At 54.5% G+C, this 12,534-nt stretch overlaps 1 protein-coding gene across 1 annotated transcript in view; it reads left to right on the top strand.

The window, feature by feature from the left end:
• Nucleotides 1-12,534, top strand: part of RABEP1 (rabaptin, RAB GTPase binding effector protein 1) — a 121,816-nt gene that overhangs the window by 92,245 nt on the left and 17,037 nt on the right. Inside the window, exons 7-10 of the mRNA XM_029928778.1 lie at nucleotides 4,930-5,032; nucleotides 5,165-5,318; nucleotides 8,181-8,359; nucleotides 9,730-9,846. Coding sequence (XP_029784638.1) covers nucleotides 4,930-5,032; nucleotides 5,165-5,318; nucleotides 8,181-8,359; nucleotides 9,730-9,846 — 553 coding nt within the window. The remainder of the gene's footprint in view (nucleotides 1-4,929; nucleotides 5,033-5,164; nucleotides 5,319-8,180; nucleotides 8,360-9,729; nucleotides 9,847-12,534) is intronic.

Below are 12,534 nucleotides of genomic sequence, written 5' to 3'. Positions count from 1 at the left end.
CCCCCCCCCCCCCCCCCCCCCCCCCCCCCCCCCCCCCCCCCCCCCCCCCCCCCCCCCCCCCCCCCAACCTCACGCCATGAGCCAAGTTCAAGTCACAGGGGAGCAAGCCTTGGAATTCAGATTGGGCCTCCAGAGAATCTTGGTTTCTTTAAGATACGAAAGGAAAAAAACGCTTGGAGATGGTTTTGTCCGTATGGATAGTGTGGTCCCGGCGGCGGGCTCGCTCCTGCTGCTCTGTTCCAGCGTCACTGTTCGTTTTCCTGTAAGAAGGAGCCCTGGTCTCATCTGTTTTCTTGTTGCTCCCGCTGACCTCATTCCCTGACGGTGGTCCCAGAGTTGGTGTCTGAAAGATGACGTAGTTAGAGTGTGGCTGGGTTTGCTGGCTGTAGAGACACAGCAGAGGGAATAGAGAGAGAATGTTGGTAATTTTACCAGTTAATTGAAAGTAGGAAAAAAAGAAAAAAAATTTTTAAAGTCCGTAAAGAAAAGCCCAGCATAGGAATGTGGAAAGGGGAGTGTGTCTGTGATCTTAATAAGTGTAAGCTGATAAGAAAGAGATCTCTACTGAAAGAGATGGGATTTTAGAAAATCTAAATTTATATTGCTGATAGTAGATGTACCAAAAATAAAACTATGAGACTGAAAAAGATGGGATACTTAAAGATATGCCATATACATTCTCTTTTTTAAATGTTTTATTTATTTTTGAGACAGCATGAAAGGGGGAGGGGCAGAGAGACAGGGAGACAAGAATTGGAAGCAGGCTCCAGGCCCTGAGCTGTCAACACAGAGCCCGATGTGGGGCTCGAACCCATGAACACGGGATCGAGACCTGAGCCGAAGTCGGAGGCTTAGGCGACTGAGCCACCCAGGTGCCCCAAGATATGCCATGTAAATTCTAACCAAAGGAAAGTTGGTACAGTGTTGTGATATGAAACATTTAGGATGTGAAGGAAGAAAGAACAGAGAGAGGGACCCCGTCCATCAGTAGGCAGGACTGGATGCAGGACTGCACGCGCCCTGCATATCTTGAAATATGTGAACCAAGAGGGACAATTAAGGGGAAACTAACACTCACAGGTATAGTAGGAGCTTGAAACTAATGTTTAGCAAGTGACGGTGTCAGCAGAAACGATACTAGTAGGGGGTGGGGTTTGAATAACCCGATGAGTGGTGTGGATGTGGTAGACACAGAGAGTCCCGTGGGCAGGAGAGAGGCACTGTGTCTCATGTGGTCGTCGGGCGTAGGGCTGAGGGGCTCAGCGCTCGTCAGCGGGGAGGGGGGCTTGGGCAAGGGAGTCTTACAGTGCTCTGGTTTTCTCAACTGTAAGACGGAGCTGCTGCTGCTGCTGCTCCTGCGCACCCCGGAGGGCTGCTAGCAGGGTCGCATAGAGCACTTAGTGCATGGGACCAGTGCTGTGACCTCTGGGTACGTTATGTTCTTCATAATGACACAAAGGAAGTGTCCGCACAGTTGGAAGGATTGTTATGCGGACTCAAATCTCTGACCACAGGCTATTAAAATTATTTACAGTAAAATGGTAGCTGAAAAGAAATCTCTGGAAATGGGGGGAAATCCTGGAAAAAGGCATTCTAAAGTATTTAGAGTGGTTTGAATATTTTCTGAAGAGTCTAAAAAAATGAACAGTAGTACACTGTGAGCACTAGGAAGTACATAATATATTCGTAAGAGCAGAAACTAGTGAAATGGAAAAGCAGAAGAGAACTTGAGAATGCCAGCATAATGGGGAGATGAGAGAGTGGGAAGATAGAGAAACCTCCAGCAAGACCGTCAGCTATGAGAACGGGTCATAGCTACAACCAGGAGACGCTTCTCTGCACGGTGTCACAACAGTACCTTTGAAATGAAGGACATTTGATTAAATGAAAACTCTTTTTTTGTTTGTTTGTTTATTTTTAAACCGAGAGAGTGGAGGGGAGAGAGCGAGAAAAGGGGCAGAATCCCAAGCAGGGTCTATGCTGATAGCGCAGAGCCCAATGTGTGGCTTGAACTCACAAACTGTGAGATCGTGACCTGAGCTGAAAGCGAGAGTTGGGTGGTTAACCAGTGGAGCCCCCGGGCACCTGACAGCAGGACCTGTTAAAGAAAGTGGGTTCGTAGTTAGATTTATAGTCAAGTCTTCCTTTCTCCTGTTTCCTCTCCTCAGAGAGACTTCAGGGATTTGCAGGCAAGGGTTTCCAAACCTGGGAAGACACAATCCTTACATTTTACAAACTGTGTACAAAGCCCTCCTGCTGATTTTATGAGACCTACATGATTTCATTACAAACACACGGGGGGCGGGGGGTAGAAGGAACAGCATTCTAGATCTATCTCATTTAGGAACAGCAGTGTAGTTTAAAAACAGAAAAGTAAAATATAATGAAATAGGATATATCCCAAGGAATTGAAGGAGGGTGTGTCACCAGAAAACGATTGTAGGAGAAGGTCATATGTTCATCTTGGCTTCAGAAACACACTTGATAAATCTAAACCTCCAGTGAGTCAGTAAGAGCCTGTTTATCAAGCCATCGGCCGACATAATTAATGATGTGTTTAGCAGCCTTACCATCCGTGACCGGAACCGCGTGGGGACACCTGTACTCGGTGGCTCTGTGCAGATTGTTTTGTGGTCCTGGGGGACGCAGCCGGCCGAGGTGAAGAAATGGGCGTAAGAACTGAATGAAAACAACAAAACTGATCTGGCCGTTTATGTAGAAAACCAGGATGATGTACAGATGGTCTGACCCAACCACGGTGCCAGAATGTCATTCCAACAGGAGCAACAGACAAGAGCGGTAGTATTTCCACACTCCATTCGGTAATCTATCCAATGGGGGACAATCCCATTCATGGTAGCAGAAACAAAACAATAAAACCCAAAAACCTAAAATGAACTGTGTTACCTGAGAATTTATCTAAACAAAACCAGGTAATACCTTTATGAAATATGTTATAATGAAGCTCTGAATACATGTGTTCCAGAATGAAAAGAGAATGTGTTATTAGGCAGGTAGCATATCCCCAAATTAATCTATAAACTCAGGATCCAGTATGGTTCCATGAGGAACACGGTAGGTGGACCCCAGAATTCATGCGGAGAAGCGGGGGGTCCGAAGCGTGCCCAGGACAGCTGGGAAGCAGGCAGGGTGGAGACACTTGCCTGGACACGGGACACTGGAGAGGTCAGGGACCGCAGCTGGCTAGCGCTCACGGGGTGTACGTGACACGGGGGTGCACCCTGGGGTGTCTGTGACGGGGGTCCTGTCTCACTGTCACCAGGTTGTGAGTCCACCACAAATGGGTCACGTTTACCCACTATTGGAACGTGCAAAACTCTTGGAGTTTCAGCTGTCATTGTCAGGTTGGAGCCCCAGTTGACAAATTTGGGGTCCTTGGGGTCCTCATCGCTTCCCTTCCCTTTGCCCCACGCTGATGCGGGTGTCATAGATGTTCCTAGAGGCAGCTTTCCGTGGCTCTCTTTCCCACTCTCCAGCTCTCACTTAGTTTTCTTGCGGATGTCTGTGTGGTTTTGGCTTCATAACGTGTCAGGGCAAATGGAATTCAGGGAGATTCACATACCCTGGCACCTTTTTCCCAGGGTTGTGCTAGGAGCTTTCAGAGGTTAGAGATTCATTCCTTACTACTCAAGTCAGATCTTTACACTAAGAGGTGGTGGTGGAATTAGCCGTTGTGGACCTCCTTGTGTGTCTGCACACTGACTCTCCTTATCACCCGCCGGAGTCCCGCCCTCTCCAGTGACAAGGACCTGCCTCGCGGCATCAGCACCTTGTCACACCTGCTTTGCCTCTTTCATCAGATGGCAACTACAACGTCATTCTAGCCTGTGACCAGTACTAACGTATTGTCAAGTTCACTGGAAAGAGATCAGCCAGAGTTTTCTTTTTTTCATAATTTTTATTTATTTTTGAGAGACAGATACAGCACAAGCAGGGGAGGGTCAGAGAGAGAGGGAGACACAGAAGCCAAAGACAGGCTTCAGGCTCTGAGCTAGCTGTCAGCACAGAGCCTGACGCGGGGCTCTAACCCACGAACCGTGAGATCAAGACATGAGCCAAAGTCAGACGCTTAACTGACTGAGCCACCCAGGCGCCCCTAGCCAGCGTTTTCAAGTTTGAAGAAGCAGGAAGAAAAAAGGCATGGAAGCGACCTTGAAAGTGATGTTAGACATAACCATCAGATAAAGCTGACATAAATTGCCAGAACTTAGGATGACGGTTTATAAGACCAAGTACAAGTGATTCTATGATCAGTCTCTGCGCCAAGATTGTATTTTACTTTGGTCATAACTGTTTCACACATTAGACTCTCTTGCTAATATTTGAGTATTATAGTTAATTGTTAAATAGAAATAAGGCATTTTTTAAAAGATATGATTTTAGGGGCACCTGGGTGGCCCAGCTGGTCACGTGTCGTGGTTCTTGATTTTGGCTCAGGTCATGATCTAACAGTTTCATGAATTCCAGCTCCATGTTGGGCTCTGTGCTGATGGTACAGAGCCTGCTCGGGATTCTCTCTCTCTCCCTCTTCTTCTCTCTGCCCCTCCCCACTCATGCTCGCACGCGCTCTCTCTCAAAAGAAATAAACTTAAAAAGATGTAATTTTAAGAAATATTCCATACTCACCTCCAAGTTTGCTTATCACAGTGTGAGACTAGTTGTTCTTTCCATCATCACTTCCTCTTCCTTCCTTCCGAAATATGTGCCTGTGAAAACGTGTCCTTTTTATAAGTTTAAGGCATTTGGAATTACCTCCCCAGAAATCACAGAAAAGCAAATTTACAGGAGTGCAGTACTATTTTTCTCTTTAGAAATGAACTACTGTTTGCAAAAGAACCCACCACAGCTCAGTGTGCCTGTGAGTCTGCCGCAGTGAGCACGGGTTCTGAGCTCTGGGGTGCACCTCAGAGCGGCCTTTCTGCGGAGTGAGGCGCTGGAGGGCCCCACGTCGCGGCAGTTCTGTGTTTACTCCGGGGACGCGGTTATGCCTAAGACCAGTTTTCTACAGCAAGTGTGTGTGTTCTCTAATTAAAAGTTAGTTCAGGTTTTAAAATTTACGTAAATGTAGACGCAAGTTATTTTCAAGGCACGTTCAGAACGCACCCATTTATCTCACGTAGAAACTATTGTTTTAGTTTAGTAGAATCGCGTTTTGTTTCAGGTTAAGGAGCTGAATCACTATCTGGAAGCTGAGAAGTCCTGCAGAACGGATCTGGAGATGTATGTAGCCGTCTTGAACACTCAGAAGTCCGTTCTACAGGAAGATGCCGAGAAGCTTCGGAAGGAGTTGCATGAAGGTACATATGTATCCTGTGCGTTTTTAGTCTCGGTCTCTGGGAAGACGAGCACGTTCGGGGCTCACTGCACGCTCAGCAGCTGGTTCGAGGGTTCTCCGGAGGAGCGGGGCCACGAGGCCTCCCCCAGACCTGTGGCTGTTAACGGGACAGCTTCCCGAGGCGCGGGCTGTGAGCGGAAAGACAGGAGGGCTGGGAATTTCTGCTTAACTTTGCCCCCAGACCCATTTGGGTGGAGGTAGTTGGGCAAAAGTAAAAATGGACGGGAGGGCAGGTAGTGACTGCAGGGCCCTCGGGGGCCTCTGTTCATAAGGGGCAGTTTGACCCCGCGCGGCTGGCGGGCTCTCTTCCCCGTTAAAATAAAGATCCACTTTTGTCTTTAACTCTGCTAGTGAGTCTTAATTACTGGGGTCCTTAACCTCCTTGTGTCGCGGACTTCTTCGGCAGTCTTGTGAGACCCCCTCAGGATCACGTTTTTAGTCCCTAAAATGTAGAATACAGAAGAAACCACTTCTGTAGAACGGCGGTCAGAACGTAAGTGGCTGCAGACTCACGGTACAGTAGCGAGCGTGCCACTGCATGAGCACTTTAAGTGGAAAGGTGCAGTGGCTCGTCGGGCAACCGCTGTGACTGTGCTGTGGTGCCGAGCGCAGCCGTCTGTCAGGTCCGCAGGCGCTGGCCAGAGCCGGCACATCCGCACCTGGTGCTGGTGACTGTCCCTGTCGTGCGTGCACTCACTGCAGTGTGTACCACGTTGTATCCCGCAAGGACCTGCATTGCAGTTAGAGGTTAGTGAACATGCAGACGGAGCGTTCTTCCCCGTCTAAATGCATGGGCCCCTTGAAACCTGGCCGTGTCGAGGGCGGTGTTAGTGACGCTTGTCCAGCAAGTGCAGGCCCGTGTGGCCGGAGCCCCACGGCGGCTACTGTCGAGTGTGTGAGTGCGCGGGAAGCACAGCTCTGCCGGCAGGGGTTCAGGTTTGCGCGTGGGTCTGCCTTCCCCCGGAGTGGGAGGCGGAAACGTGAAGGCCTGCGCAGTCAGCTCGTAAAACGCCATGACCATGACCCGAAGCTCGGGTGAGCCTCCGGCTCTCAGGAAGCACGTTTCAGGTGTGCTCTGCCGCTGAGGACACACAGACTCTGAAGAGGTCTGAGATAAGCAGGAATTTCCATTGAAACGATAGGGCCTGGCCCTCCCAGAGCTAGCGCGAGAGGCCCAAGCCTCTGACGCAGCTGGACACGGTCTGAGACGTTCCAGTAAAACGAGTCAGGGTCAGTGAAAAGAAGGCCGGTAACAGTCGAGCGGCTGTGTAACCTGCAGCCTGAACTGGGGACAGTTCCCGCCATGGCCGGTCACGGGGGCTGGGCTTACAGTTGGCAGCGTCACCCGTGTGCTTCTTAAGAGATGTTGTAAAGCGGGGGTTTCAGAGGTGGGTGCTCGTCAGGCAGCCAGACGCGGACTTGATGTCCCAGGACCTTTGCACGTGGTGTGGCAGGGTGAAGGAGGGGCTCCAGCCAAGTTAGGACGCGAGGGCCGCGGGCCAGGTGCGACGGGAGAGGCCGACGGGACCCGGGCCGTGGACGCCTGTGCCCGGGGCTTGGATTTAGCGTGTGGGCAGTAAGGACCTTCTTTCAAATGTTTTTCTTAAATGACAGCTTTATGGAGACATAATTCACATGCCATGGCGTTCACGCTTTTAAAGTCTGTTCTCACGAAGGTGTGAGCCGTTACCCCCAATTCCACAGCATCTCCACCACTGCAGAGGGAACCCATCGCTCCCGGTCTCCTCCTCCTCCCCAGCTCCCGGCAGCCCCCGGTCCATTCTCTGTACGAATTTGCGCGTCCTGGACGGAAGTCCGAGTGGCATTGATAGTATGAGGCCGTGGGTTTGGCTTCTCTCAAGGGTTCTAAATGGAGAGTTAGAACAGAAGTTTTGCAGCATAGAGAGTTCAGCAGCAGGATGGGGGGCCAGGCCAGAGACGCAGGCCAACTGCGGGAAGCGTGCCACTGGAGCCGTGGGAACTGGTCCGAGGCAGTGGCAGCAGCTGGCTGTCCCCTGGCGCAGGAGGGGGCTGGCCGGCCTCTGTCTTAGACGGCTGTGTGGGGTGACGGCAACGCCCCCCACCCGCTGGTCAGCACCAGGCGGCCGAGCCGCAGAGTAGCAGCAGGACCGGCCACTACGCGGAACCTTTGATCCTGACAGGTCAGAGTGTGCCCGGGCTCCGGTTACATCTCTGGTGACAGATTCATCAGAGCGTGTGTAGGGACACTGGGGAGGGGTCACTGTGCCCTTGGCTTCTGGAGCATTTTCCCCAGTGTGTCCCCGAGGGGAGGGGAGTGGCTGTGGGAAGGACCTTCAGTCACGTGGATTTGGGAGCTCCTCTAAGATGCTGTGCTCCACGTCCTGCAGGGACGGGACCTTCAAAAATTCATTTACCAGGGGTGCCAGGCGAGGTGGGGGGCAGTCGGTTAAGTGTCCGACTTCGTCTCGGGTCATGATCCCACAGCTCATGGGTGGGAGCCCCACATCCGGCTGTGCTGACAGCTTGGAGCCTGGAGCTGCTTCAGTTCTGTGTCTCCCCCTCTCTGCCCCTCCCAGCTCATGCTCTGTCTCTGTCTCTCTCTCAAAAATAAATGTTAAAAAATTATAATAATAATATTCATTTAACCAGGTTTCCAGCGCTTCCTGAGCTCAGAGGCCCCTTGTCCACGTGCTGTTACTGGGGGCTCCGGGAGGGTCTGCTCCGGGAGAGGTGCCCCGGGCCCTCGTCCCAGCCCCAGGCGGGACGGACGCCTGGTCTGGGGGCTCCGTGTGGAGGGAATTGTCTGCCACTCAAATCTGGTGTTTTGGTTGGGGCCCCGCAGTGTGTCACCTCCTGGAGCAAGAGCGGCAGGAGCACAACCAGCTGAAGCACACGTGGCAGAAAGCCAACGACCAGTTTCTGGAGTCTCAGCGCCTGCTGATGCGGGACATGCAGCGCATGGAGGTGGTGCTCACGTCGGAGCAGCTGCGCCAGGTGGAGGAGCTGAAGAAGAGAGACCAGGTGAGCCCGCTCAGGCCCCCCTCGGAGGGACCCGACCTCCGGCTTTAGAAGTGGCTGAGCTGGAAGGGGCGGGGTGCGGAGGGAGGGGCTGAGTGATCTGGACAGGCCAGAGCCCAGCATCCTGTTTCTCCTCACCTTTTAGACGACACGAGTAACCCACGGACACGGCTCACGCCAAAGACGTTTTGTGGTAAACACGAGGTGAAACACTGAACACCGAGTGGTAGAGTGAGACTGTCCCCACTCACAGCCGTCGCCGGGCCTTCGTGATTTCAGGGAGTCTGCGGGTTGGTCCGCGTCATCCAGGCAGGGCAGAAGCGCTCCTTGGCTCCCTGTCCCCAGCACGTGGTCGGGGCACCTGCTCCCAGCAGACGGCGCCAGGCCGTCCCTCGTCCTCATTTCTTTGTCATTTCCAGCAGCGCCGCTGCTGTCTGGGTGCAGGGAACCCACGGGTAGCTGTGGAGGAGCCTCTCCAGGGATCTGAAACGGGTTTTCAATCCCCCTGTGTGACTTGGGTTGGATTTTGGTTTTCAGATGTTTCATCCTTTTTAAATTTCTTTTAATTCTGACTCATCCATCTTTTGTGTAGACACAGCCAAGCCGAGGACTTAGAGTCTTTTTTTTTTTTTTTAACATTTATTTTTGAGAGAGATCATGAGCAGGGGATGAGAGAGGGACACACAGAACCTGAAGCAGGCTCCAGGCTCTGAGCCGTCAGCACAGAGCCCAATGCAGGGCTTGAACCCACGGACTGTGAGATCATGACCGGAGCCGAAGTTGGTTGCTCAACCGACTGAGCCACCCAGGCGCCCCAAGGACTTAGATTCTACACTGCAGATCTAACCGTGCCCTCCTGTGTTCCGTTAAAACCGTCTAAATGCCGAAACTGGTCACTTAGGGCCTTTACGGAGGGTTTTCCGTGTGTCAGCGTTGTGCTAAGGCTGCGTGCTGGAACACACACAGCGGACTGTCGGTGAGGCGGGGGCTGATGGCGGGTCTCTGACTCCCTGCCCAGTCTGCGCCCCTCACATCCCGAGCGGTGTCTTCTCGGCCCCAGAGACTGTTAGGGATGCCCTGTCCACCTGCCTTCCCGGGACCCTTGCTGTCTGCTGTCACCCGGTCGGCAGTGTCCTGTCACTGTCCACTCTTCTCGGAAGCTGGGTCCTGATTTGTCTCTATGGTGGGCGTCCCTTCTCTGTGCCCAGAGTAGTAGGACATTTGTTGACCGGATGTGCGTCGATGTGATCGCCAAACAGGCTTCAGCGTCCAGCTGCCTCACGAGGCTTCGCTCTGGGTTGAGTGGTGAAGAGCCGTACGCGTCGTGAGCTGCGGCCGCCTGGGAAACGCGCGTTTGTCTCCTGTACTTTCAGGAAGAAGAGGAGCAGCAGAGGTTCAACAAGAGGAAGGACCGTCCAGACGCAGATGCCGAGGAGGAGGTGAAAGCGCCCGCGGTGTGCGCGCTGGCGGCCCCGGTACCACACGAAGAGGTACGGCGCGTCTGTCCTCCGTGTCGCGGCACCCACGGCATGCTCGCGGGGAGCGCGTCGCGGTCCTCGCATCCCTTCGGTGGGACGAGGGTGTTCACAGCTCCCTGTAGACGAGGTCACGGGCGGCGGCGCCGGGGGCGGCTGGGAAGTAATTGGATGTCCTCCTTCCCCGGACTCCGACATTAAAACTGGAGGAGAAGACCTTCCAGTGATAAGACCTGTAAAATCTTTTCTTGCATGGATATTAAAAGTTGCTAACACTTGGAGCTTTTTCTTAGAAGAGACCATGTGAGGTTTTCTGACACTGGACCCCCGTGTGAGGAGCTCTGAGGCCTTCGGCCGTGACAGCAGGGGGCAGGCGGGAGGCTGGGACGGCAGGTGGAGCGGGGAGCCCCAGGGTGGATGGTGGTGTTCCCGCGGCCTCGGGCCCCTGCTCACGCACACAGGCACACGCACGCCCCCGTCCCCTGCCGGGAGCCGCCTCCTCAGGTGGCCTGTCCGCGGCCTGTCCACCTGCTGCCCTTTCCACGCTCCTGGCGGGTCCTGCTCCGGAGCCCCTGGTCACCCGCACGGTTCCGGCCACATTAGCCGTCCGGTCGTGTCGTCCTGTGCGCCTGGCTCGGGCTCCCTCTCCTGGGGTGCTGCCTGCCCCTCCCACCACCTCTCTGGGTGCTGGGCCACAGGCTTCTGTTCCCACTCCAGATGAAAGTGAAGCCCCTGGAGGTACCGGAGGGCCCTCACGCCCGGTGACCTCGGTGCCCCCACGACCCAGGCCACGCCCTTGCCTGTGGCCCTCGTTCTTGCTGCCCCCCCCCCCCCCCCCCCCCCCCCCCCCCCCCCCCCCCCCCCCCCCCCCCCCCCCCCCCCCCCCCGTCCTTCCTTTCTGGCCTGTGACATGGGACAGTGAGGGTCTGGCCTCGGGGTCGTGTACACATTCATGTGACCACATGCCATCCGCCTCCTCGGGCTTCTGTCTGTGTTTACGGGTCGCTCTTCGAGGTTTAGAGTGAAACATCCTCACGGACACGGGGAGGTGAGACGTAATTGCTGTGTCAGTCTTCTTCCGGGTTGTGCACGGAGACCCGAGTGGCCTGAATCTGCCTCCCAGGAGAGGGCCCGTTTTCAGGTCCTGCCGAGCGTTACGTGGTTTCCGTGTGCAGGGAGGTTCCAAGAGTTCCAGGAAAACGGGAAAGGGAGATTGCTGTCCTGCACAGCGAAGCTTTCTGAACGTCCTCCATCTCGTCCCCGTTGGTCTGTAGCACGGATCGTGCGGGGCGTCCTCCCCTGGCGTTGCACGGACCTTAGTCTTCTGGGGCTGACGTTTTGCGGTTTGAGCGCTGAGCGCGCCTGCAGTGAGTCACGACGGCGCTCAGAGTCGGCGGCGGCTGCTCTGAATGGCTCGGTGTCCGGCCGAGGACGGTGAGAGGCTGTAGGCTTGGAGTGTCCTCTTCTCCGAGAGCGTTGCGTTCGGTGCGGGAAGCGTGCGAGCACAGACGGGCCCTCTGGAACAGACGTGCTGGAAGGCAGCCCCCGGCACCGACGGGGCCCCGTGGTCTGTGCGCGCCTCTCCGGCCTTTCATCTCCACAGTTAACGTCCGAGGGTTTCTATTTTCGTTTTTTAAAACGTGACCCACATTGCAACCGGACGTAATGTTTATGTAAATGTTTTCCACTTAAATCCATCTGAAAGGTTTCGGCACATCATGCTGTGAGTGTTTGCCCACAGCCAGCATTTAACTGCCGGCGGTATTTCCGTGTGCAAATACTCCGTAATTTCTTATGGCCCCACTCATGGATTTGTGCCCAGGTTTAAAGGTCTGTCCCACTGAAAGAAAAGTTTACTGTCACAGTCTCTAGGGACCCTGTGACACACGCGCCAGGGAGAGCCGCCCGAGAGGCACCTGAGGTGGCCGTGAGGCAGCAGGACTCGGGGGTGGGGGTCCTGGGCCGCCTCTGCTGGCGCTCCTGAGGGAGGGTGGGCAGCTGGCGGGAGCAGCCCGGCAGGTTTGGGGTGCAGTGTGTCCTCGGCTCGGGTACCTGGGCCTGCATGGACCCAGCGCAAGGGGAGCTCGGGCTTGGAGGGGTGAGGCGTGCGTGCGTGGGCCCAGGCGGGGGCTAGTGACAGGGTGGCGGCACCAGGCAGCCTGGCGGGGGCTAGCGGGCCCTCACCTGGCAACACATCATGCACCTCAGAGCCCCGAGGCAGGCTGGCAGGCTGGTCGCCAGGCTGGTTCTGTCTCTCCCTCCTCCGGGGACTTCGATGATAGTCACACGGCAGGCCATAGAGTTCTTGCCTGGTCAGAAATCGTCGCGGACTCAGCCGATGCCCCGGGGAAGGAAATGCCAAGTTTAAGGGCACAAGCATTTTTAAGGTACCAGAACAGGTTGAATCAGCTTCTGGAAACACCGTATATTGCTGTGTTGTCACTGGCACAGGGGCTGTCTCGGTTTAAATGGCCCTCACCCTGCCTGCCACTGTCCCTTGTCCTCCACGCTGCGTGTGGCCGATGAGGTGTGAGGCTCCTTTGTAAGCTAACAGATGGGCTCTGGGACCTTGACCAAAGCTACCTTGAGGTGGGCTGGGTTCCTCAGCCAGCTGACCCATCAACGGAAAAAAGTCTTGAAAGAGATGGAGGAATTAATAGTCAATTTTTTAAAATAATCACAAGTGTCATATTTCACAGTCTG

Source organism: Suricata suricatta, chromosome 17 (assembly GCF_006229205.1).
Source record: "Suricata suricatta isolate VVHF042 chromosome 17, meerkat_22Aug2017_6uvM2_HiC, whole genome shotgun sequence".
Taxonomy (NCBI): Eukaryota; Metazoa; Chordata; class Mammalia; order Carnivora; family Herpestidae; genus Suricata; species Suricata suricatta.
Note: the sequence above shows the minus strand (reverse complement) of the source record. Positions and strands in the feature narration are given on the sequence as shown.